Source organism: Belonocnema kinseyi, chromosome 8 (assembly GCF_010883055.1).
Source record: "Belonocnema kinseyi isolate 2016_QV_RU_SX_M_011 chromosome 8, B_treatae_v1, whole genome shotgun sequence".
In the NCBI taxonomy this organism is placed as follows: Eukaryota; Metazoa; Arthropoda; class Insecta; order Hymenoptera; family Cynipidae; genus Belonocnema; species Belonocnema kinseyi.
The window spans coordinates 35,108,146-35,135,383 of NC_046664.1; the positions used below are offsets into that span (position 1 = coordinate 35,108,146).

The 27,238-nt window shown below is 25.9% G+C and overlaps 1 protein-coding gene across 1 annotated transcript in view; it reads right to left on the reverse strand.

The window, feature by feature from the left end:
* The window catches only part of LOC117178019 (ATP-binding cassette sub-family G member 4-like), a 79,559-nt gene that overhangs the window by 34,589 nt on the left and 17,732 nt on the right, over positions 1-27,238 (reverse strand). The window contains exon 3 of the mRNA XM_033369209.1: positions 19,617-19,804. Coding sequence (XP_033225100.1) covers positions 19,617-19,786 — 170 coding nt within the window. The 5' untranslated portion in view covers positions 19,787-19,804. The remainder of the gene's footprint in view (positions 1-19,616; positions 19,805-27,238) is intronic.

Genomic DNA, 27,238 nt, shown 5'->3' on the forward strand with positions numbered 1-27,238 from the left:
GTTACAGGCAAAGTCCGATGTGCCGTCACACCGCAGTCTGTCTAGTCCCTCCGCGAATTGCCTGAACGATGCCAGGCAAAATCCGAAGTAGCACTTCCACTTCGGACTCTGCCTAGTCAAATCGCGAAGTGCCCGACAGGCTCAGGCAAAGTCCGGAGTAAAAATGAAACCTTTCGGGTTTACTTTTCCTGCTGCACAGTGGGCTGGCTCCGAAATTTAACATTCAAGATAGTCTACAGGTCACAATATTGTGAACGGTATTTAAAGTTTTTTTTTTTTTTTTAGAAATAATCAGCATTAAATTATTCTACAGTGTAAATAATTTCCGAATTCAAGCCTTTTCAGGAAAATCCGATTATTGAAAGACAATTCATAGATATATATTACATACAAGGCAGCAGTCTAATTTGTAATAATTATGTTATTAATAACAATATTGGTTTATTGTTGATTTATTTGATGAAAAATGATTCAGTGAATTGTTGACAAATTCAACATAACCAATTTTTTAAACATTTTGTGAGCCATCGTTAAGAATTTGAAAAAACACTGTCGATTTATAAACATTATTCTGAAACGATATAATCAACTTTTTGGGAAATGTACACTGAAACTCAAACAACAAAGTAAAAAAATTACTTTTAAAATACTTCCAGCATTAGATCAAGAACTTCTATTCAAAAATCTTCCAAACTACCACGAACACGTCAAGAACTAGATTAAACTATCCAGTGGGCACAAAAAATCGTAAAGACATCGTCGGAACATACGACTTATTTACGATATCAGGATGTCGTAAAGTTGTAAAGATGTCGCAACGATGTCGTAAAGACGTCGCCGAACTTTTTGCCCACTGGGCTATTGCCGTTTTAAATAACTACGTCGGTGCATCAATCCCTAAATAAAAGGGCGGTGGGAGGGAGGAAATGGGGAGATAAATTTACAATTAGTTACAAAAATAATACGAAATTAAAAGGAAGTTTTGTTTTGAAGTCTTATTCCTAAACCATTTTCAAACCAGATCTTCAACTTACCTATTTTGATCAAACAGATTTCTTATGTGCCATACTAAATCTTAGTAGCATTGCCTATAAAATTTGACAGTTTATCATTTATAATAGAAATTGTTTTACACGTATATTTAATCATTTTTTATAAAATAAATCAACAATTGTTGTTATTATTAATCTATTTATTACACATAATAGACTGGTGCCTTGTATGGAATATATATCTATGAATTCGCATTTAATGGTCGGCTTTTTCTGAAAAGGCTTGAATTCGGAAACTATTCACACTTTAAAACAATATAAATATTAAAAATGAATTATTTACGTTTTCTAAGTCTATCTAAAATATGATACATATAGAGTTTTTTTTAGAAAAGAACTTGCGTTGAATAAATAAATATATTGAAACAAAAATTGATAAATGTACTCAAGAAGTTATCTTAAAAATGTAATGCTGATCATTTCTAAAAAAAAAGAACCTTCGAATCTATTCACAATTGCGATCTGCAGACTATTTTGAATTGAAAATTCTCGAGCCAGCCCACTGTGCCGCAGGAAAAGTAAACCCCAGATGTTTTATTTTTATACGGACTTTGTCTGAGTCTTTCCGGCAATTCGCGATTTAAATAGGCATAGTCCGAAGTGAAAGTGCTACTTCGAACTTTGCCTGACACCGCTCAGTCAATTCGCGGAGGAACTAGGCAGATTGCAGTGTGACGGCACATCGGACTTTGCCTGTAACATATATAGTGTTGCAATCGCTCTCGCCTTACTCCCCTGAGAAACTGCGTGAGCCAGCAGTTCTAGGAAGGCCGAGAACGGGTTGACTGGGAGCGAGAGTTTGGTGTAATCGTTAGATTTTGAGAAGATTATACATTATTGAGAAATTTAAAGTAACGTCAAAAACTTTCAACAGCAATTTATTATTTGAAGCAAAACAAAAAATGTTAGGCTTAAAAGAAGATTCACGATCCTAAACAATTTTTTGTTGTGTTATGTTAGTGTTTTTTTTATCTAAAATTGAACAATAATAGGACATGTTAACCTTTTCCTTTTCTACTGTATTTTAATTATGAAGTTAAAATATCCATTTTATAAGATACAAAAATATTGTATTAACATTAATCTTATATTTTTATTTAAAAAATGCGTGAGATAAATAAAAAAAGAATAATCGCAAGAGTAGCGCGCGTGTTTGTTTTCCAGACGATAAAAGTTTAATTTCAGGTGTTCAATATTGAATATTTCAAAGCTGGATACCCTAAAAATTTATTTTTAATTATTTTAATTATTAATTAGTTTTATCAGAAAGACCAATTTCATTATTTTGTGTAAAATTCTGAGAAAATCGATTCAAAGTGAATTTAAATGTCAATGTCAAAGACTAAATTGAGCAGATGCCAAGAGTCGACTCATTCTTTAGATATTCATTGGGTTGCTTGTTCTATCTACGCACGTTTTGCAAATTTATTATATGTCAACATGAATTGTGATACAATTATACATTTGAAAATCAATTTGCGCAATATACAAAAAAAAAAAAATACTCGGCTCCATTGAAAAATGGACCAGCTACAAATTAACGATTATTCTTCATTTTATAGGCCACCGGAGACAATCGATGATAACTGACCACGACACGGTTTATTTTATTTTACTGAGTAACTAAAACTTAGTTTTGTACATCTAATGTTACCTTGATCTGAAAAATTGGTTTAAAAGCTAACATTTACTGGAAAAATTATATTTATAGCGCAACCTACAGTGGATAATCATTAATTAATAATTCTAATGTATGCAAAATAATTAATTTAATTTAATGAACAGTTATGATAATATGCGTTTTAATCGATTAATTTTTTTTTAATGTTGGATTTATTTAATTAATCATTATTCTTTGTAGGTTGCAGCATCTACTGTATGGTGGTTTCATCTATGTTAGTAAAGGGTGGTTGTTTTAATTGAGGAAAAAAGATCCTGCCGTTACTCGATTTTTCTCGGTTTACAAAAATTGTCCATAATCATTGATATTACAAAATTTAAACTCTTAAAGCTGAAAGTATTGTAATTTAAATTATTAAAAACTGAACACCAAATTAGGATTCAAAAATGGAACCCTTAAATTTTAAACTTTTATAATTGTAGGTAAAAAAATTTCATTTTCTGAAATTTGATATTCAGTCGCTCAATAATGTACATTATAACACGGAATTTTTAATTCCTATAAATTGAACAGTTTGAAGCTTTTTCGTTAAAAATTATAAATGCACGCGAGCATTTTCAATTATTTAAATCGAGGAATCAATCAATAAATCTGTTATTGTTCAAAATTATATCATTTTAAAAAATTTTAAGCCAGAAACATTAAAAAATTGAATTATTAAAATTGTTTTGATTACACAATTTTTTAAATAATTTTAATAAATTTTTTTATTATCTGGAATTATTCAATTCGGTAATATCATAAAATGTCAAGAATTTTGTTACTTGGGATTTTGTAATAATTTTACAATTTCCGACCACTTCTAATTTCCAGATTATTATATTTTAAATATTTTCTTTTTCGGGAATTTCCCACTAACAGGAATTTCATTTTCTGGATGTTTTGGGCGTCTCTGAATATACGTCTCTTTGGCAGAAATTTAATTTTTTTTGTTTAAAAATGCAACTATTTGTTTGAAGGTTCATAATTTCATTTGAAAATTCATCTCTTTAGTTAAAATTTTGACTATTTCATTTTTAGTAGAAAATTTAACTTCCAGCTTTGGTTAAAAATTCATCTATTTTATTTAAAAATGTCAATATTTGGTTGAAAATTCATGTATCTTGTGAAAAAGACGTCATTTTGGCTTGAAAATTCAGCTGCTATATTAAATTTTTTTATTGGTTTGTTAATAATGCGTTTGCTTTGTTGAACATTTTTTTGTTGAAAATTAATCTTTTTAGTAGAATTGAACTGTTTTTTAATTTAATTTCAAATCTTTTTAGTTAAAATATCAGTTTTTACATTTTTCATTGTGAATAAATGTTTTTTGGTTAAAAATTCAACTTTTCAGTTGAAAGTTGAACGAATTTCTTTAAGAAAAATTTTTTTAGTGTAGAAGATTAATGACTTAATTTGAAAATTGATCTTTGTTTCCAAACTAAGGAATTGAATGGCTATTAGAAAAATGAGGAATTGTTTACAGGGTAGCCTTTATATTTTCCTTTCGCAAACTAACGATGATATAGATGTTATTGATTGAGTTTCATAAGTTCCAAACGGGATAAGTGATGTGCGTCATAAAGAGTGGTAAAGATATTTTTACAAAGATATTTTTACGTTCAGAAAGTACACCTGAAAGAAGAATAATTAAAAACGCTCAGATCTTTAAAAAGAGAAAATCTAATAAATGACCTGGTTTCACTTGCCAAATGAATTTTAATATTGTCCACCTCCAAAAAATTATATGGAAAATTAATATAACCATTTAATTTTTTCAATTTAACAATGTAATTTTATGCATTGTGATATCTATTATATTTAAAAAATTATTATTTTTGAAATATATGGTGTCGCGTAAAAATAAACAAAATTAGATTACACACAATACAGGAAATTTAATACAATTTCGATGTCTTATTAATAATTCTCCAAGTATCTATTTTTAATCGTTTATTGTGACAGTTTAATTACAATTACACGTGTCAATAAAATACTTCATATAAAAATCATTAAGTACTCAAATAAATAATGTTAATTATGGGTTTTCGTAATAGCTATTAAATAATTAATCAATAATTAAACGTTAGAGTATGGAAGAAATTAAAGTCTTATACTTACTTAAAATTTTCTATATTTTTGGAATCTTGCAAAATTTAAAAACATAGCGTTAAAATCTTTTACATTCTTTTTAAAAATATTAGTAAAATAATTTGCAATCATTTTAAATTTCCTCGTAGAATTCATTTTTTAAAATAAAACCTTTCAAAATTCTTTAAAAGATTCTAAATTTTCATTTGAAATGTTAAAAAATCCATATTTTGTTTTAATTTTTTCAAATTTTAATAATTTTTTAAAAAGAATACAAAACAACAATTTTAAAACCTTTAAAATTTTTAATTATTTTCGAGTCTTTTTAAAATTTTATTTTCAAACCAATAATTACACTTTTAATCAAAACTATGAAGCTTTTTAAAAAGAAAAGAATTTTCAAACCCCTTTTAAACTGACCCAAATTATTCATAGCATTTTGAAAAATGTTTCGAAATAAAAAAATTGCCTTAAAATCTTTTAGATTTTTTTGTTAATTTTAGAAATCGTTTGAAAGTTTCTATAAAAATTCTTTATCAGAAAGTAAAAAATGTGTATAATTTTCCAAGGAATCTTAAGAAAATTTTTTTGTTTTCTTAAAAACTTTAAAAATGCTTTAAAAGCTTACTTTTTTTGCAAAATCATCGAAAACTTTCATTTTGTTTTCAATTTTTTAAAATATTTTACAATTTTCGAATCTTTTTAAAATGTTAAAATATCTCTTACACTTACTCGAATTTTCTCTAAATTGGTTTATTCTCTTTATAATTTCTAAATTATTCAGTAGCTTCTAAAAATTTTGTTCAAAATTTTCAACAGTCTACATTTTGTTTCAGATTTTTAAAAACTATTACAAGTTTTGAATTACATATTCTTGAGTTTTTCCAAACTTCTGAACATCTTTCAACATCATTTACTTTTCTGAAAATTTGTTTACATCCTATGCAATTAAAAAAAAATGCTTAAAAATCTTCCAGGTTCTTCTTTGACATATATTCGGAAATCCCTAAACTTGAAAAGAACATACTTATTTCCTATTATTAAAAACTCATTAACAATTAAAATTTCCTCTTTTATCAATAATCTTTAAAATTTTAAAATAAATTTTATTATGAAATAAAATTGCTCATTTAGAAATTTTGATTGTCACAACCAACAAGGTTTTCGGCAATAACGATATAAAAGTTTAAATTTATTTGTATCACGATTTATAAAAATATTACATTATGCAAAACTTTAAATACGATTCCCGGCTCGAATTCGTATTCCCGGGCAATTCCAGGGTTTCCCAAGTTTTATTTCCATTCCTGACTATTTCACAATTTTCCTGGCCAGTGGACATCCAGTATTTCTAAACATTTTATGGTAGGTTTTCCTTTTGTAAAATTTTCTTTAGTTTATAAGAATTTATCAGCTGGAAAATAATAGCCCACATAAGAAAAGTCGATAAATATAGTATAGATAAGTACATTGTAACCTTCGGAAAAATCCTTTCAAAGTAATTTATTCCTGTAATGTTTCTTGCCTGAGAAAACATGTCCTTTGTGCCTGATATGAGTCAGGGAATAGAATCATAAATAAAAAACTTTATAATCAGTTTCATGAGTCATGATTTTATCAATATTTATAAAAAAACATGCATATCTGAGTTCAAAAAAAGATATCAAAGTTGTCATTATGTGTCATTAAACATTAGGTATATATATATACAATTTAAACAATAATTTTTTTTAGATTCTATTTTCGTTTGAAATAAAATTAATAATTTACATGTATTATTTAAATTTCCGATTAAAATTATTCTATTAAAAAAAAATTATTAAAAATATTTCTTAAAGTCAAAAGTTAAGAGAAATTTTAAAAAATGTTTTAAATAAATTTAAGATGGACAAATTCTGTTTTTATGGATTTGGAGCGGAGGACATTGGAAGAGGGAAATTTTTTATTTGAAACAATTTTGTTTTTAATTTTTTTAATGAATTAGAAAAGGACAATTTTTATTTGTAAACTTTTTATTTCAGTTTGGTTTTGATTACTTCAATTTGAAACAATTTCAGTTTGAAGGGTTTGCATTTTTTGGTTGATCGGAAAAATAATTTCAAACTGGGGGAAAACCGCAAGAAGAAAATAATAAAATTGAATAATTTACCATTTTTCATTTATATCTATTTTTCTCCGGATTTTGAGTGAAATTTATCAATTTTGAGTTTAATTATTAATTGATCTATTAAATTTTCCACATAATAACCTATTTTGAAGAGATAATTAATATTATGAAAACTTAAATTAGTTTTCAATAAATGAAGGTAAAATCCTTGAGAGAAGGTCTTTTTATTGTCTTTTGGCCTTACAACCTCGGCAATAGTTCATTCAAATTATCATTCATCAGAAATGCATCCACTGAATACGGAATTAAGTTTATCGATGAGCAGAGACTACCAACAGAATTTTAAAATTATGCTCTCATTTTTTAGAGCATATTCTAACAAAATTACGTTTATCCACATTTTATATTAGCCTTCAAATTCGAACAATGTTTTAAAAAGTATTTAATCATAATGATTTTGGAAGTAAATTTTGTTTTTAATGAAGTTTTTGATGCAGAAAATTTATCATGTTAATGAAAATTTTTTTTAATTTAATAATGTGACAGATATAGAATCCAGCGTTCAAAATTCAGTACTTTAAAATTATACGCACATAAAACAAACAATGTTTAATTTCCAGTATTAGAAAATTTAATAATAATAGTAGCAAAAGAATTAATTCCAAATATCAAGGGTGAAAACTAGCAAAATTTATGTTAAAAAGTTAATAAAATCTAAAATGAAAAAAGTTCTTGAATCCAAAATTTTTATGCCAAAAAGCAGATCTCTTATAAAAGATTTTCTATGAATTTAAGATTTAAAATAGTATTACTGATGATTTTATTTTGAACAATAAATATTATTTCAAACAAAAAAGTTTGAAAACTTACCAAGAAGATTTTTTTAACTATCTTTTTTACTACTAAATTTTTTCTCACTATCGTTTTTTACCAATTTTAAAAAATGGTTCGATTAAAAAAAATGATGGCTTATTTTTTCAGAGAAAATATTCTTGACAACTCTACTGTTTTCAGTTTTAAAAGTCAATTTTTTGATGGCAAAAATCTTAAAGTAATTCTTACGAAAGAAAACATTTTTAAAAAAATATACTCGTAATTGGACAATATTTATTTACTTCCAAAACTAGAAACAGTAGCAATATAAATTGAACAATTCGAAAATTGCCCATTCAAAGAATTTTGGATGTTTAAATTGATAATAATTTATTTTTGTCACTGCAAACGCCTAAACATTTATTCTATATAAATTTAAACGTTTTACAAACATCAAATTCTCTCCGCAGCAAGTATCTTTGCAGTTATAATTTTATTTTACCAAGTGTCTAATTCGAGTATATAAAATGAAGGCTGCTTATGAATGATAATCAATGTATTTGAATTAAATAATCAGATTTCGATTTTTGCAATCACGTTTTACCAATTGGATCTAAGATACACTGACCGTTTCCATGAAATACTATTTTGTGTCTTTTACCTTGTGACTTAATTCGCATTTAAAATTGAATTGAATTCATTTTATGTATGCTATTAGGATGTAAAATACTGAGCATTTCTAAAAGGTTCTTTCGAAACCTTGACTCGATCGATTATGCATTTTTGTTGAGCATGAGGAATACTCTACGTGATTCACATGGATACCAAATACATTCAATCTCTTTTTATTTGATATTTTTTATTATAGACATTGGTTTAAGATTTAAATATTTTGTCAAAACTTCGTCTATTTTCGTGATAAATTACTTTTCTGATCTGAAAATTTAAATATTCCATTTATGGAAAAAAATCGATTCTTTTCAGTGAAAAATGCAACTATTACATTTTTCTTTGAAAATTCATATTACATACACAGCATTTGTGATTGAGAAAGTATTAGAATTGTCAGAAATTTGACATCACAGTTTTTCAACGGATCTCCACGTTCGGCCGTTTGTCCGTAAACACGATGACGTTCGAAAAAATAAACAGATCAAATCCATCTTTGGTAAACTTTTTTAAGGAGTTCGTTAAACAGCCATTTTTGATAAAAATTCAAAAAGTGAGCAAAATTTGAAAATTTTTGAGACCACTTTTTTCTGAATTTCAAAATTCTATGTACGCACATTGATAGTATTGAAACGAAAAAAAAATGTATCCTAATGACTTTTTTCGATTAAAAGAAAATTATAGAGGTTATAGCATTTTCAAAACTTTGTAAAACAACCGAAATGAAAAAAAGTCAAGAGAAGAAAAACATTTCTTTTTGAAAGTCTAAAAGATTATTATCGTAAAAACTTTTTGGATTTTCTTGAAAAATTGAAAATTAAAATTTGGATTGCACAAAAAATAATGAAAAATCAAAAATTCCAGTTTGTTGTGAAACTATGTAGGATACAAAAAAAGATGAATTCACAAAATTTGTTATCCCAAAAAATATCTACAATTACGTTAAGAATCACTTCTTGATAGGACGCGTACTTGTGTTTTATTCGGGAAAAATAACAACATTGTCGGAAATCGAGCGCGCAGCGCGAGTGTTACGATGAGAATGTGTACCTCAAAACCTACAGAGCCTACATAGTTTTTCTTTAAGAATTTATATTTTTTGGTTGAAAATTTAATTATTTTGTTGGAAATTATTTTTTAATTCTGTAGATAAAAATTAATTTTTCAAACTGCAAATTCCACTATTGCATTTTTATTTTTACATTTTAATCAGAGAAATAATTAGATTTGTGTAAAATTTGATACCCCCCCCCCCCCCCCCCCCCCCGTAATCATTTTTGTCAAATGTCCATATTTTAAGACCTGCTGAGCCCGAAAAACAGGTTTTCGCGAATGTGATAATTCTTGGTTGAAAATTAATGGTTGTAACTGAAAATTTATCTATTCCATTTTTTGTTGAAAATTTGTCGTTTACAGTTGAAAATTCAAGTACATTACATTTTTTATTGAAGTTAATCTTTTTTTGTTGAAAATATAGGTGTTTATTGGAAATTCACTTTCTTTATTTTTTGGATTAAAAATTAACTTTTCTAACTAAGTATTAAATTATTTCACTTTTAGTTGGAAACTGACCATTTTTAATTCAAAATCTAATTGTTATAACTGACAATTTAACTATTCCATTTTTGTTTTTAAAATGAACAATTCATCTTATTTTTTCTACAATAAAAAAACTATTACATTTTTTGTTTGGATTTCATCTTTTTTTTTTGGTAGATTAAAGTATTTTGTTGAAAATTCTTTTTTATTTTGAATTGGAAATTAATCATTTTGACTGGAAAATTAATAGTTGTAACTGAATATTTAACTATTACATTTTTTGTTGAAAATAATTAGTTTTTAGTTAAAAATTCGATCACTGCATTTTTCAATTAGAATTTATCTTTGTTGATCCAAAATATTACTGTTTTTTTAATTCGTTTTCTTTTTGGTTAAAAATTCATTCCTTTTGCTTACCTGCAAGTTGAAATACTTTGTTCAAAAATCATTTTATTAGTTGAAAATTCCTCTTTTTGGTTCAAATCGGAACTGTTTTGTTGAAAATCGATGTTTTTTAAATTAAAATTTATCTATTTGGTTGCAAATTACCTTTTTGTTGAAAATTAATATTTTTGGCATGCAAATTCCACTGTTTTTAGAAAATGCGTATTGTGAGTTGAGGATTCAACTATTTGATTTAAAATTAATATATTTTGTTGAATATTCACCAGTTTGAAAGAAAAATTAATCTCCTAAATTGAAAATTCAAATATTTAGTGCAAAGTCGAATATCTTCGTCAAAAATTCAAATAAGTATAATAGTTAAGAATTCACCTCTTTGGTTGAAATCGTATCCATTTTGTTGAAAATTAATCGTTCTTTTGTAGAAAATTCAACTATTCGGTTAAAAAATCGTTTTTTAAAATTATTAATTTAAAAAAATTAAACTATTTTGGTGAAAAGTCATCTTCATTTTTTCGAAAATTTAACTTTTTTATTGCTCATCCATCAATTTGGAACACAATTAGTTTTTTAAACGACAGTTGTAAAAAACCATATTTTTTGCCTAAATATTGAAATATTTAGTTAAATGCAACTGTTTTTGGTTGAAGTTTTATATTTTTTATTTGAAACTGATGCTATTCGGTTGACAATTTATCTTTGTTTGTTGAAAATTCAATTATTTGATAAAAATATAAAGGTTTGGTCTAAAATAATATTGTTTTTTTCATTTAGAATTCAATTATTTTATTCAAAAATAAACTTTCTTTGTTGAATGTTACCTTTTTTTGTTCAAAATTCATCTTTTTAGGTTTTAAAGTCAACTTTTTTTCTAAAAAATTCCACTTGGTATCCCTAAAAGTTAAATTTATCGTTAAAAATTATTGTCTTTTTGCAGAAAGTTATTCATTTTTTATGGTGAATAATTTTCATTAAATCTGTTTTATTTGTTTTAAATTAAACTTTAGATATGATAACAAATCTGGTAACAGGGGAGCTAATTAAATTGACAAAAATTAATTCTATAGTTTTTATTAATCAGATCAAGACTGAGATATTTCGCACTTCATCCAGAGACTTTTGGCGAACAAATAAGGGAATACTATCGCAAATATCAACAGAGGGTCGTATTCCACCCCAATCTATCATTCATTCAGAATTTTTCGGTAAGAAAGGGAAAAGTGCTTGAATGAATATTGGAATGTTTTGAAGAATATTTTCGGCAAGAAAAGAACAAACTGATTAGATTGCCGCATATCCACCCTATTTTTTTGATTTTTTTTGCACAAAAGAGGAAACTGCTTGAATGAATAGTGAAATTTTTTAAATAATATTTTTGATAGGAGAATAATAAATTTATCAGATTTCAACACAATAATTTCATAATTTCAATTCTGAAGGGTGATAGAAAAAAATTTTGTTATTAAAAGAGTTTTATATATCTTTACAAAAATTTTATTGAAGAAAATTAAAAACTAAAAACTTTTGAATTTTATTTTATGTGCAATAGAGTGCCACATGAAGTCTATATTATTAGATTTTCTAAAACTTTGAATCGGAAATTTCTGCTTTTTGGTGAGAAACTGATTCCCTATTTTACCCGAATTAAAAGATAGTACATTATGCAACAAGGGGCGAAAGGAACAGATTTTTTCCGCGGGTGAGTTTACTGCCCGTTCGAGAAGATTTTTCCCGAGGGTACGTTTAGTGCCCGATCGAAGCGATGGCAATAATCACCAAGGGTAAAAATCTTCTCAAGAAGGCAGTAATTACCCCAGGGAAAAATTTAATTTCGTTCCGTGTTGGATATAGTATTTTATTCCACTCTCTCGACGCATTTTTCTATAGCTTTGTTCACGCCCCGAACTTTAATCAACTAATTCTTACTTTCGCCCCACAAATTTTACTTTCGCTATGAAAATTTTACTTTCGCCACATTCATTTTACTTTCGCCCCGCAAATTTTACGTTCGCCCCGCTAATTTTACTTTCGCCCCGCTAATTTTACTTTCGCCCCACTAATTTTACTTATGCCCCGCTAACTTTACTTTCGCCCCGAAAGTCCGGTTTACGGGAAATATAGGCTACTTTCACCCCTATTTTCAGGGGCAAAAGTGGCCATTTCGGTCGAGTGTGAAATAAATATATTTACAGGATGGTATAGAGGTTTTTTTCTCGCTTTTCTGACCGACACCTCGACTTTTTAAACATTTAAAATTTTCTTTTAACAATTTTAACTATACTGTCCTGCAAAATTTACAAAATTCTTCATTAGGGTGCTGTGAGATCCTCCATTTTTTTCGTTATACCAATTCTTTTAGGGTTTTTAAGGTAAACATATTTCTTAAATCAAAAAGGGACATTTTTTACAAATAACATTTTTACTATTAGAAAAGAAATTTAAGGAATTCTTGTCCGACAGTTAAATAATAGTTTTTTCCAAAATTAAAAAAAAGAAAATCTTGATAAAGGAAAGTCTATGGAACCTTTTTAAAGTATTATTTAAATTTATTTGTTCACTTGTTTTCAAGAATACATAAATATCTTTTTCCTAAGGTCCTTGAGAAGATCATTTTTATCAAATAATTAAATTTTCAACAAAAAGACATGATTTTTCAACGAAAAATGTCATATTTGTTATTTTAACTAAAAATATTTTAATTTCAAATGAAAAAAGTTGAACTCAACTAAAAAAGAGACTTCTCCACCAAGAAATATTTTTTATTCAAGAAAGAAAAAAATGCAACCATACAATAATTTATGGGGGAAAGCAATTTTTAATACTCAATCTAATAACTATTTATTTTTTTCGAAGTGTCAATCGTTACGAAATTTTCCGTAACATCAGCTCGTTCGGAGTTCATGTTACGACAAAATCCGTCATAATAGGATTCTTGTAAAAATTCAAAAAGATTTTTAAAGATTTCAGATCTGTCGAGAAAGTAAATGGAAAAAATAATTAGAATTTTCCTCATATTTTTAAAATCCTTTTCAAAAATGTTTGATATCTTTAGAGATGTTTTCTAAACTTTTTAGTATCCTCTTAAAACTAATTTTTGTAAATAAAAAAATATTTAAAAATATTCTCCTAGAAATCCTAAAAAACATTTTTTTTCTCTTGTCGAATTTTCGGCATAAAAATCTCAAAATGACATCTAAATATTCTTTTAAAAGTATTCAAAAAGAATAAAATTGCGAATAGAAAAAAATTCTGTGTCAAGATTTTTGAAAATATAAAAAAAAAGGATTTCATGAGGCAAGACAATTCGTAAATTCTTTTAAATTGTACAAGTTGATTTACAACTTCAAAAGTCCGAAAGAAGTTCCTTCTTCTTTATTTATTTCTGTATTTTTTGGTTTACTTTGTAAAATAAGTAAAAGTATGCCCTAGAAAAATAAAAATATAAAATTTTCAAAAAATAAAATCATAAAAATTTTAATTTTTCTACTAGAGTTTAATTTCTTCCTGAGAATTCGCCCATGCTCCCGGCAATTGGAAATAAAGTGACTTTCAATTGCCGGGACAATTTGTTTTAATAGAAACTATACAAGTATAATCCCTTTAGAAATATAGATTGTACTGATCCTGCAGGATGCAGAGAAGAAAATTCGGGTCAATAGGCATGCTCGTTCGATAAAATAGACACACACTCTCTTGACTCAGTATTCATAGAGTACTATGTATATGTATTATAATGCAACTAGATATTCTTTCACAAAGAAATGATTCTTTCGTCCAAATAAATTTTTCTTCTTCTGAAAACTCATCTAGCTTTCTTATGTAAATCTCGTCTCATTTAAAATTCAGAGAGGCTTTCTATCTTTCCATCAAATCATATTAGAAGTTAGACACTTAAATACTAGACTATAATAAAAATTTCGATATTAAAATTATGACTTCGGACAAATAATTTGTTAAGGTCTCGAAAAAATATGCATTATTTTTACTAATTTTATTTTAAACACTCTTAGCGATAACAGTGTTTCATAATTTTATAAGGGGTCTTCCACAAATTGCGTAAAAAGGTAAAATTAATTAATTTTCAACCAAATAGTTCAGTTTTCAACTCAAAAATATACATTTTAAACTGAGAATGGAATAATTAGATTTTTAGTTAAAACAACCAAACAGAAATCTTCAAAAAAATAGTTGAATGTTTAGCTAAAGTGATGAATCTTCTAGCAAAAAAAAAGAATTCTCACCAAAGATTGTAATAGTTGATTAAAGAAATTAATTTTCCACTAAAATAAAGAATGTTCGACCCAAAATATTAATTTTTCACAACAATTCAAACAACAATTGAATTGTTACATTTTCAGTTACAAAATGCAATTTGAACTAAAAAACAATGAATTTTCAATAAAAAAGTTTAGTTTTCAGTTTAAAAAAATGGAATTTTAAATCAAATAATAAATTCTCAATAACACAAGAAAGAATTTTTTACTAAATAGTTGAATTTTCAACGCAAAAGATGAATGCTTTGTTATAAAAATACATGAATTCGCAACTAAAAACCAAATGTATCAATTCTCTACCAAAAGAATGAACTTCCAACAACAGAAAAACCATATAAATAAATTTCTAAACAAAATTGTGAAGTTTCCCCTAATATGATTACTTTTCTATCAAAACAGATGAACAACAAAGTAGTTAAATTTTCAACCAAATAAATAAAATTTTAATCGAAAGATAAAGTTTTATATAATAGGATTATTTCTCTAACAAAAAAGACGAATTTTCTATTAAAAAAGATAAGTTTTGAACCAAAAATTGAATAGCTAATTTTTTTGTTAGAAAAATTAATTTTCAGCAACAAAAAAAGGATATTTCACAAAATAGTTGAATTTACAAACAAATAAATGAATTTTTAACCAAAATGATAAAATTTTAACCAATGAGATTACTTTTCTACTAAAAAGAAATGAATTTTCGTCCAAAAAGATAAATTTTCAACAAAGAAAATTAAGTTTTAACAAAAGAAAAACAATTTTTAAACAAAAAACTTAGTCTTTAACAAAAATGATAGTAGTTGATATTTCAACCAAGAAAAACGAATTTTTAACAATATAATTAAATCCTCAGCCAAAACTGATTAATTTTCAACTAAAAAGTTTTCATTTTTAACGGAAAAAAGATGCAATTTCTACAAAATAGATGAATCTTCAACCCTAAAATACGAATCAAGAAAACTACGAATAGAGTTAATAATAACTTTCTTAACAAGATCGTTGTTGAATTTTCATTAATATAATAACATTCAGTTCAACTTTAGTTTATGGAAAATTCCCCATCTCTCTCATGTTCCACCTGACTTGTAGCAACCCTGATTTCGTGACAGACGAGTGGGCGCTTTGGTAGAAGTCATTCTTTCCCCGAAACTACTTCCAAATTCCTTGCCAAGAATAAATTAGGGATGAGAAATAATTTCGCGACAACAAGAAATAAAGAAATTTCAAAGTATACTTTTCTGGGAATTCAAATAAAGTGGGCGGTAAAGAATGAATAAACTTTTATAATAAACGTTAAGGATAAACTTCCGAAAAGGGTCTATGCCCGATTTCCTTCAAACTGCTTATACCTATGTATTTTGAAGTCCGGAAGTACACCCAAAGTTAATTTCTCTTAGAAAGTTTCTACTTTATTTCCCTACCTAAATATTTTTCATTCTAATTTCAGACCCTATAGCCCAAATATGTCCGCTTAGACATATGCAAATGTTTAAGGCTTCTCGTTCGATCACCGAAGTTAAGCAGTGCTTGGCTCGGCTATACTCGGATGAGAGTCGTCGTACTGTGGACGGAAGTGCAATAACAGCTTTTAAGTTGCCTTCACTCCCGAACTGATAACTAAAAAATACTCTTGAAACAATTAGGAGAAAAGGGCAGTTCTCTACAAAAATAGAGGTTATAATAGGGGAAATTTTTTTATCGAAGAACTTTAGATGCCATATTCATAACATTTTAAGTCGACATTTACTGCATTTTAGAAAAATGGTTGAATTTTCAATAAAAAAAATACGAATTCACCACATTTTTTAAACATTTAATAAAGTGCATTTTTAACCAATAGTTGAATTTTCAAAGATGAATTTTTCACCAAGAAAGATTTTTCAGACAAGAAAGAAAAAAATGCAACCGACTTGTTGAATTTTCAAGCAAAAAAGATGAATTTTCGACACCAAATTTTATTTTCTAACTTCAAAATAGGAATTTTTAACGAAAGGGTTAATTTTCAATCAAATTGTTGAACCTTCAATTAAACACGATTAATTTTAATCCTAAATTGTAATAACGAAATTTTCAATAAGAAAATCAGTTTTTAACAAAAAGTCTAATCGTTAACAATATCGTTACATTTTCAATCAACTCAATTAATTAATTAAGCAAAGTGATGAACCTTTACTTAAAAAAATTATTTTTTTAGAATGCAGTTCAAAGACGAATGTTCAACAAAACAGTTGAATCTGTGATAAAAAATATGACTTTTTAAGAAAATAACTAAAGTTTTTAACCAAAAGTATAATAGAACACATTTAAATTAAAAAGTTTGATGTATTAACCAAAAATATTGGCATTTTTTTATTGCGGTCTATTGACAAAGAGCAAGTTTCTTGAAAATAGGGGATCAATACTTCAATCTAAAATAATTCAGTTTTTCACGCTTTTATCTCAAAATATTTCAAAATATTTCAAATTCTTTCAGTTTGTAATTATTTAAGTTGGAACGCCATTAATACAAATTTTTTAAATAAAAAAGTTTAAGAAGTTTTAAGTTTGAAGTTTAAATTTGTAAATTCAAACAATTATAGCTCCATATTATCCAACTGTGACTGATTAAATTTGAAAATAAATAAACACAGGCGCTTTTAATACAAAAGGAGAGTTTAAAAAAATATGAGTTTCTTTAAAAAATTGAATTAGATCGAATTTGCACTTTTAATTGTATGAACTATAAGAAATGTAATCTAGGCCTTTATTGTTAATTTATTGTGAATTTATATGCCTTCGTGATCTTTTCAATTAGTATCAATCCCAGTCAATAATTGGAGTTACGTGATGCAATTTCTGTCTGTCAATTTTAAATCTTATTAGATATTGTCCTTAATTTAGGAGCCATCGATAAATTATGTAAGACTTCTTTTGCAATTTTGTTACCCTCTGTTATTTATTCTTTCAAAATATTTATAACCATATTTTAATTTGAAAAAAAAACTTAATTTTTTGCAATGTTTGAACTTACTAGCTTGTCATAAGCCTAAACATTTGAAAGAACGATTGCGATCATAACAAGCATTGATAAAATGTAATGAACTAAGATTATACAATTCTTCCAAATGTTTCATCAAATCACTTAATTTAATATATTTAAGAATAGTGTCAACAAATCACAAGATTGAAATCCTTTACTGAAAGTTTTAGAAATTTTTAATTTCTGTTTAATCTGTCGTTAAATCTAGAACAGTAGATCATCAAAACTAAAGCTATGTTATGGTGCAAAGCCTAATAAAATAAAATAAATTATATTATTATCTTGGTTGAAGTAATTTCAAAAATTCGAAAACACTTTTTTATGGATATTCTTCAAAGTACCCTGAAAATAATCTGATTATATTCATATAAATTCATTGAAATTTTGTAAATCTGTCGAAAATTCTTTGGAATTCTTTAAGACAACCTAAAATATTTTTAATACTTTAAAATCTTTTGAAATCTTTTTAAATTTATTAAACTTTTGAAAATCACTTAAAATATTATAAAATCCTTCGAAAACCGGTGAAGTTACATGAACTCTGATGATATTTTTTGAAATTCCTTAAAATCTTATAAAATCCCATCAAATCCGTTTTGAAATCTTAAAAAAAAAAATTTTTAATCACTTGGAATCCTTCAAAATATCTCAAAAGCCTAAGTTCCTATAAATTCGCATAAAACTTTTGTAAAACCCTTTAAATCATTAAAATTAAAATCATTCTGTAATCCATTACAATTTTTTAAAGCGTTTGCAAATTTCTTGGAATCTTTATCAATATCCTAAAATCTTTTTAATTCGTCCAAATTAATAGAATAGAGTTTCACTTAGTCAGGAAATGTTTTCAGTTGGAAAATTAATTTTCAATTATGTTGAATTTTTAACAAAAAGGATGAATTATCAATTAGTTAAATTTTCAGTTCAAAAAATTAATCTTTAAAATAAAAGAAATTTTAACAAAATAGTTAAATGTTCAAATAAATTGTTGAATTTTTAACGTTTTTTTTTTTTTTTTGAAATGTTCAACTTTTTCTACACTTTTCACATAAAAAGCGAGGTAATAATGATTGTTATTTTATAAACGTAATTCTTTCAATAAATTATTGTTGATTGTTACTATTGTCTCCTAACGTAATGCTAGATAGATGCGGTTTTTTTCTGAAATTTTTTACTTTATGTTCACTTGTCACTTAACGAAGTAATAATTAGTGCAAGTTAATGAACATAATTGATTAAACAGTTTATAATTGTTAATAACTATATTCTCTTGGATCAATGCTAGGAAGTTGCGGTTCATTCTGAAAATTTCAGCTTTTCTGTGACTTTTTAATTGTCAACAAATAATAAATTAAGAGCAACAAGAATCATTTTTTAAACATTATTTCAGTCTTTGCAATGAAAAAATGTGTTAACAAATATTTTCATTAATTATTACTTTAATCCAACAGAAAAGTTTCGGAAAAATTGCAAGCAATTTCACAAAAAACATCAACTTGCTAGTTATATTTAAAGGGAATATTATTTTTAAAAATAATTAATGGTTTAAATAGTTATTTTTTAACTTGTCATGACTATTACCACACTTTACTTTGAAAGTGTACAAGAAATAGACAAAATTTGTTTAAAAAACTGCAACTCTCTAGCATTATTTAAAGAAAATATTGTTTTAAATAATAATACTTTGTTTAGAAAATTATTTCGAACAAATTACATTTATTATTGCCTCGCTCTAGTTAAAAATTTGAAAATCATTTGAAAATAAAAAAACCCAATTTAAGTAAAGATTTAATTATCCATAGAAAATATTATTCTCTTTATTAGAAACAATTTCGAAATTCTGAATAAAATTGACAAAACGTTTTTTTTGCTATGGCTACATTTTTTAACGTATTTATTTTATAAATAAATAACTAATTTATATTTTCATAAAAACCAAACTGAAACTAACGTTTCAAACTTCATTAAATATTCAAATGTAATAAAACACGATAATTACCCTAGTACTGCATTGTTGAGATTCTCTAAATGCAAGGTTGACGGTGGAGATTTAATTGCAACTTGATTGTCACCTTGATTACTAGCACTGGCAACAAATTGCACTTGATCAAAACCAAGAAATTTGGTTCCTCCGCCAGACCCATGTGTCAAATTCTTCAGATCTGCCATTTTCCGCTAATCCCAGTCCTGAAATAAAGAATTTAATTAGTTTCGCCCACTCATATCTCATTTTATCCAGGTCTAATTAACGAACTTACAAAATTAATTAATTAAATCAATCACAAGTATTCCCTTGAAAAAAACTTTTGATGCAGTGAGATATTTTCTATTTATACAATTTATTCACTAAAAGTGTGCATTTCTTAAGTTATTTCTATATTTTCCAGTCTTCACTTAAAATAGTTTTTTAAATAATATTCTTCGACATTTTTAATGCCGAAATAAGAAACAATGAAATAAAATCGATAATCTTTATATCTACCAAAAGTACCCATCATCAATTCTTATTCAGAATTTTCTACTCCTTTCAAGTAAGTGCTTATTCGAACTTCCTACTTAACTTTCAAAGAAAAAAGCATGTCGAGAATGTTCCAAAACTTTTTCACGAAAAATCTAGATTTTAGATTTTTTTTCTGAAAGTGATAAAAAAAATCTTATAAATTGTTTTTACCTAAAGTTATACCAAAAAGGACAATTTTCAACAAAAGACATGATTTTTCAACTAAAAAATATAATTTGTCAAGGAAAAATGGAATATTTAAATTCTCAGTTTAAGGAATGAATTTTAAACAAAAAGGAATGCATTTTTAAACAAATCGTTCAATTTACAGTCCGATAAATGAATTTTTAACTAAAATAGTAAATCTTTAACTGAGAAAGATCAATTTCCAAACCAAACTTTTGAATCCAAAAAGACACATTTTCAACAAATTTGTGGAATTTTCAACGATATAATTAAATTTTCAAGAAAATCGTGGATTTTTGACCCACATATTTGAATTTTCGATTTACAAAGATGAATTTTCAACGTAATAGTTGAATTTTTAATCCAAATATTCGAATTTTCTAGGAAACATTTGATTTTTCAATACAGAAAGACGAATTTTCTAATCAAAAGTATTAATTACAAACGAAATATGTAATAATTTACATTTACATTAGAAATAAAAATAATGAAATAAATATTTGATAAATTAGTTCTACTTCCAACCAAATAGTTTATTTTTCAATAAAGAATATTAATTTTCTGCGAAAAAAAGATAAATTTACAACAAAATACCTAAATTTTTAACCAAATTGGTGAATTTTCAAGTAAAAACGATCAATTTTCAACCACAAACGGAATATTTAATTCCATGTAGTTCAATTTGCAATACAAAGCCTGAATTCTGAACGAATAATTTAATAGTAGTTGAATTTTTAACTAAAAATGATCAATTTTCAAAAACAAAGGGGTCAGTTAAATTTTCAGATAACAAAATTAATCTTCAACAGAAAAAAAAATATTTTCAAAAAAATAGTTAAATCCTCAACAAACTGTTGAATTTTCAACTAACAACAATCAATTTTCAACCAAGAATGGAATATGTTGTTGAATTTTCAATTAAACAAATTCATTAATAATAATAAATAATTTTTAACAAAATAGTTTAAGCTTTAATATAATGACTTTTTAATAAAACACTTCAAAAAAATTAATCAAAAATTGTTATTTTAAAATTACATTTCAATATTGTACTTTTTTTTAATTGCTAAATTTCTATTATCACTAATATTACTCTGACATATACAAAACTTGACGTATCTTCGTGAGTGTCTTTAAAATTCATTCTTATTTAACAATTTGTATTATTTTTTGTTTTTGAAAATTTATTATTCTAACTGAAAAAATAACTATTACATGTTTGGTTAAAAATTTACCTTCTTCATATAAAAACTCAACAATTTGGTAGAAAATTCCTGTATTTTGTTAAAAGTTCTTTTATGAATTCAAACATTTGTTTGAAAGTTAGTGTTTTTTTTATTGAAAATTAATTTTTGGATTTAAAATTTATCTATTCCATTTTCCTCAAAAATTAATCATTTTTGATAGATTTTTAATCTTGTAGTGGTTAAAAATTAATCTTATTGGTAAACAATTCTTGTTTTATTATTTTCAATTTAACTATTTTATTTTTGTTTGAAAATGAATCTTTTCTAGTTTGAAATTCATATATTTTGTAGAAAATTTACCTTTAAGATAGAAAATTAATCTTTTGGGCTGTGAACAGTGATGTAGTCCTAAAAACCGCCTGGCGGTACTTGCATAGAAACTTTAACTCAAGATGGAAACTTAGAAAATAATCTAATGATTTGGTTTCTAAATTAGGAAATTAAATTTTTGAATTTTAACAGAAATGCAATGGGAGAATACAATTTATAGAGAATACAATTTTCATACAACTCTTTTATTCAACGCATTTTTTCAGATCCATTGTTTACAAGTTATGATAAAGGAAAGCGGAGCGTTTTTGTAAATTTGTAAAAAAAAAATTATTTTTCCTCTAAATTTCCAAGATTATTGATTGTTATCGTTACTATTTTTTATTATATCATTAATATATTTTATTATATATACATGCAAAAACGAACAGAAATACATATCTACGAATTATCAACATTTATGCAATCTACGGCAATGTCTACTATTACTCGTTTCTGCATCACCTTCAAAATGCATATTAAATATACGAAGTTTGAAGATAGCAAGTGTATAAGCTAGGTTAAATATTCAGACGAATTCCATTCTATTCAAGGCAACATTTGGCGTCCCCTTTCCACCGACCCCTCGCTAGAAAACATTTATAGTTTATACCTGGTTCACGGCGCGGCGCAAGGTATGCAAAAAGTCAAAGAACAAAAATGATTTCTTTTCCAATTTTTGCAAAAACGTGCATAAAATCTTTGAAAAATTATTTTTTCTCAACAATACAACTTTATATTGTAACGAAAAACCAAAAAGGACTTAATTAAACAATTTTAACAACATTTTGATGGAAAAATAACTGGAAACAAAATTATAAATTAAAAAAATAGTTTCTTTAACTGTAAATTTAACTATTTCATTTTTATGGAAAATTAATCCTTTTTGTTAAAAATTAATTTTATATGGTCGAAAGCGTATTTTTTACTGAAAGCTTTACTATTATATTTTTTATTAAAAAATAATTTCTTCGGTTGAAAATCTAATTATTTTGTTGAAACTTAATTTTTCTTTTTTTAGCTGAAGTTTTATATTTTTTTAGTTGAAAATTTGATAGAAAATTCAGCTTTTGTGTTGAAACTTCAACTATATATTTGAAAAAGTGACATTTATTAACGGTCCCTATAATCAGATGGTGCATACAAATTTTTTATTTAAAATTACTATTTTGCTCAAAATTCCTATATTTTCTTAAAAATTAATTTCTTTTATTGAAAAGTTAACTCATAGTTTGAATTTCCTTCATAAATTCAAATATTTGTTTGGAAATTTATGAGTTTCGGTAGAAAAATTAACTTTTTCACATAAAATTCAACTACGTCCTTAAAAATGTATGTTCTGGTTAAGAATGATCTTTTTAATTAAAAATTAATTTCTTAAACTGAAAATTTAGCTATTCCATTTTTGATCGAAAATTAATATTTTCTGATAGAAATGTAATCTTCTTGGTTAAAAATGCATCATTTTGGTTAAAAATTAAACTATTTAGTTGAAAATTAATTGTACTTAATTTAAAATTTATTTTTTTACTTAAAGTTTAACTATTCTATTTTTGGTTAATAATTAATCTCTTTGGTAGAAAATTTTACTATTTTGTTCAAAATCGATTTTTCTTTATTGAAAATCTATTTTTCGAATTGAAAATTTAATTATTCTATATTTGGTAGATGATTTATCTTTTTTAGTTGACAATAAATTTATTTTGTTGAAAATTTGTTTTCTTTGGTATAAAACTCATCTTTTTAGTTGACAATTTAACTATTTGGTTAAAAATTAATATTTTTAGGTTCGTAATTAAACTTTTTTCTTACAAATTCAAATTTCCGGGTTCAAAACTCAAATATTTTGCAAGAAATTTGTCTTTTTGGTTTAAAAGTTCGACATTCGTTCTGATTTAGAAAGCTAAATTTACTTCAAACCAATTTTTTTGGTTAAAAATGCATTCCTTTTTACCAAAGGAATGAATTTTGAATTAGCTATGAGGTTGAAAGTTCCTTTGAAAAATCAAATATCATGTATTAATATTATATCAAAATCAAATGAAAGTTCACGAATTTTGGTAGAAAATTAATCATTTTCAAATGAAAATTTATCTTTTTGGCTAAAAATTGATTTTTTAATCAAAAATCTATCTACTATTCCAGTTTTAGTCTCAAAATTATCTTTTTGATAAATATTTAGTATTTTTGGTTAAAAGTTTATCTTTTTAGTACAAAAAATTCATTTCTCTGATTGAAAATCTGTTTAGATTGAAAATTCGCTCTTTTCCTTCTTGACAATTTATCTTTCTAACTTTAAATTTAACTAGTCTATTTTTGCTCAAAACTTCATAATTTTACTTAAAAAATAATTTTTTATTCTGAAAATTTAGCTATTACTTTTTTTGTGGAAAATTAATATTTTTTAAAAGAAATTTAATTTCCTTGGTTGAAAATTTATCTTTTTGATTAACTATTAAAATATTTTGTTGAAATTTGAATACAAAATTTGTCTTTGTTGACTACAAAAACTTTCTTCGTTGAAAATTTACCCATTTGTTGAAAATTGCTCTTTTTTAGTTTAAAATTTCGGCTGGTTTAGTCGAGAATTCGACTGATTCAACTTCGGATTAAAACAGTTGAATTTACTTTAAAAAATCTGCCCGCTTCGCGGGCACATTCTCATCGCGCGTTGCACGCGCGAGTCGCTTCGCTCGCAAGTTTAAGCGTGCCTAGGGCGCGCGACGGTTGAATCTCGCGCTTCGCGATCGAACGTAATTACACCTCGCGTTTCGCGCTCGGATATTTATTCAAAGATTAAGTTTCTCAAAGCTCTGTAGGCTTTGAGGTACACATTCTCATCGTGACACTCGTGCTGCCCTCTCGATTTCCGACAGACATTTGTAAACAGGTTTTGTTGGATTTTTTTTCTTGTAACTTTCGTCGTTTTTCCACACATTTTTTTTTGTTTTACTTTTTTCAACGTTATTTTTCACGAATGAAACAAAAAGTACGCGTCCTATCAAGAAGTGATTCTTAACGAAATTGTAGATCTTTTTTGGGATAACCATTTTTGTTCATTCATCTTTTTTTGTTATTATAATCTTGTAGAGATTTCAAAAAGAAATGTTTTTATTCTCTTCACTTTTTTTCATATCGTGCGTTTTTCGGCTTCAAATTTTGATTTTCGGTTGATTGAAATAATTTTGGAAACGCTATAACTCTGAGAATTTTCTTTTTATCGAAAAAAGTCATAAGGATAAATTGTTTGTTCTTTTCAATACTATAAATATCCGTACATAGAATTTTCAAATTCAAAAAAAAGTGGTCTCAAAAATTTTCAAAATGTGCTCACTTCTTGAATTTTGATCAAAAATGGCTGGTTAACGAACTCGTCCTTTCTTTTAGGACCTAGAAAAAGTGTGCCAAAGATGGATTTCATTCGTTCATTTTTTCGCGAGTTATCGTGTTAACGCACGGACGGCCGGACGGACATAAAAACAGGCAGTCGCCATCGTGAAAACCTGATTTTCGGATTCAGGGGGTCTCGAAACGTGGAGATCCGTGGAAAAAGTGTGATGTCAAATTTCCGACAAGTCTAATACTTTCTCAATCATAAATGATGAGAATGTAAAAATTCAGTTTTGGTATAAGATGAAATCTTTGATTTTAGTTAAAGAAGGTCGACCTTTAATCCTTTTGTCCTTGAGCTATTTTTAACGAGATATTTTTAGCAGCAATTCGCAATACCAAAATAGGAATACCAACGCTTTATGTAGATTCCCCCATCACGAGATATCGACCACTTACATATCTCTAACATTAAAGTCCTCTCGAAATCTAATTAAATACCATGAACTATTTTTATGGAATTGATATCAGAATTTTAAATGAGGCCTTAGAAGCTGCAATTTTATCGATTCAATGATACGTTAATGAAATTCTTTTCTCTAGGTGGCAATGAGTCGTTCTACAAGAAAAGCGGTTTTCAAAACTAATTCCATTATTGGACTTTGTTAGTAATTTTATCTCAACAGATCATGTAATAGTTGACATTTTGATTGAGAAAATATTTTCATTTCAATTAAAAATAGTCGAATACATACATTTTTAAACAAATGGTTGAATTTTCAACCAGAAAGGTCGAATTTTCAAGAAAAAAGATGCCAAAATGTTGAATTTTCAAGAAAAATAGACGATCTTTCTACAAAACAGTTAAATTTTTAACAAAAAATATAATTTTCAACCAAGAAGTTTAGGTTTCTACTCAAAACGACGAATTCTCAACAACAAATTAGTCCATTTTTGAACAAAAGATATCAATTTTCACTAAAATTATGAACCTTCAACAAACAACAAAAAATGAATTTCCAAAAAGTAGTTCGACTTCCAAGTAGGTTAATTTTAAACCTAAAAAAAGTATTGTCAACAAAAAATGTAATAGTTGATATTTCTACAAATAACAAATATTTTTTATAAAATAATCGAATCTTTAACTAAAACTGTCTAATTTTTAACCAAACAGTTGCATTTTAACAAAAAAATTAATTTTCAATAAAAGTACATCAATTTTTAACCCATCAGTTAAATTTGAAACTAAAAGAATGATTTTTGTACCTAAATTTTTTTTTAACTAAATACACGAATCTTCAACCAAGGAAATAAAAATTTAACTAAACTGATGAATATTTAACTGAAAAAATTAATTTTTAACAAAGTAGTTCAAATTTCCACTAAATAGTTGAACTTTCTGCTAAACTGTTCAATTTTCGAACCGAAAAAAAACTGTCCACAAAACAAAAAACAAATTTCAGTCAAATCGTTAAATCTTCAACTAAAAAGTATATATTTTTGGCAAAATTGTTGAATTCCTAACAAAATAACTAAATTTTGAACCAAATACTAAAATACAAAAAAATAAAAACAAAAAAGTAATAATAAAAATACAAAACCAAGAAAGATAAATTTTTCCCAGATATTTTAAGTAGCAAATTTTATCATTTATAGATTAAAGAAAAATAGTTTAAACAAATATTGAAGTTCATTTTTAATACTTTAAAAATATTGGATTTGTAAAGCTGGAAATTATGCTTAAAAAATAAAGTTGATTTTTCATTGCACAATTTTTGATTTTGGAATACATACTTTCAGGCCATGCAAAAATGATAAAATTGTACGTTTGTAAAATGAAATTCTCAGCTTTATTAACACATTTTAATCTCTAAAACTAATATAAAGAAGTAATTTCATTAATATCATTTTAACACGACTCTAAACTAAATAAATTAAAGGCAGAACGTTTTTAATACATTAAAAAAATGTAAAATTAGTCGAATCCAAAAATTTAACTTTTACCTAAAATTATTATGTAATAAATATTAATAATATATAATAAATATT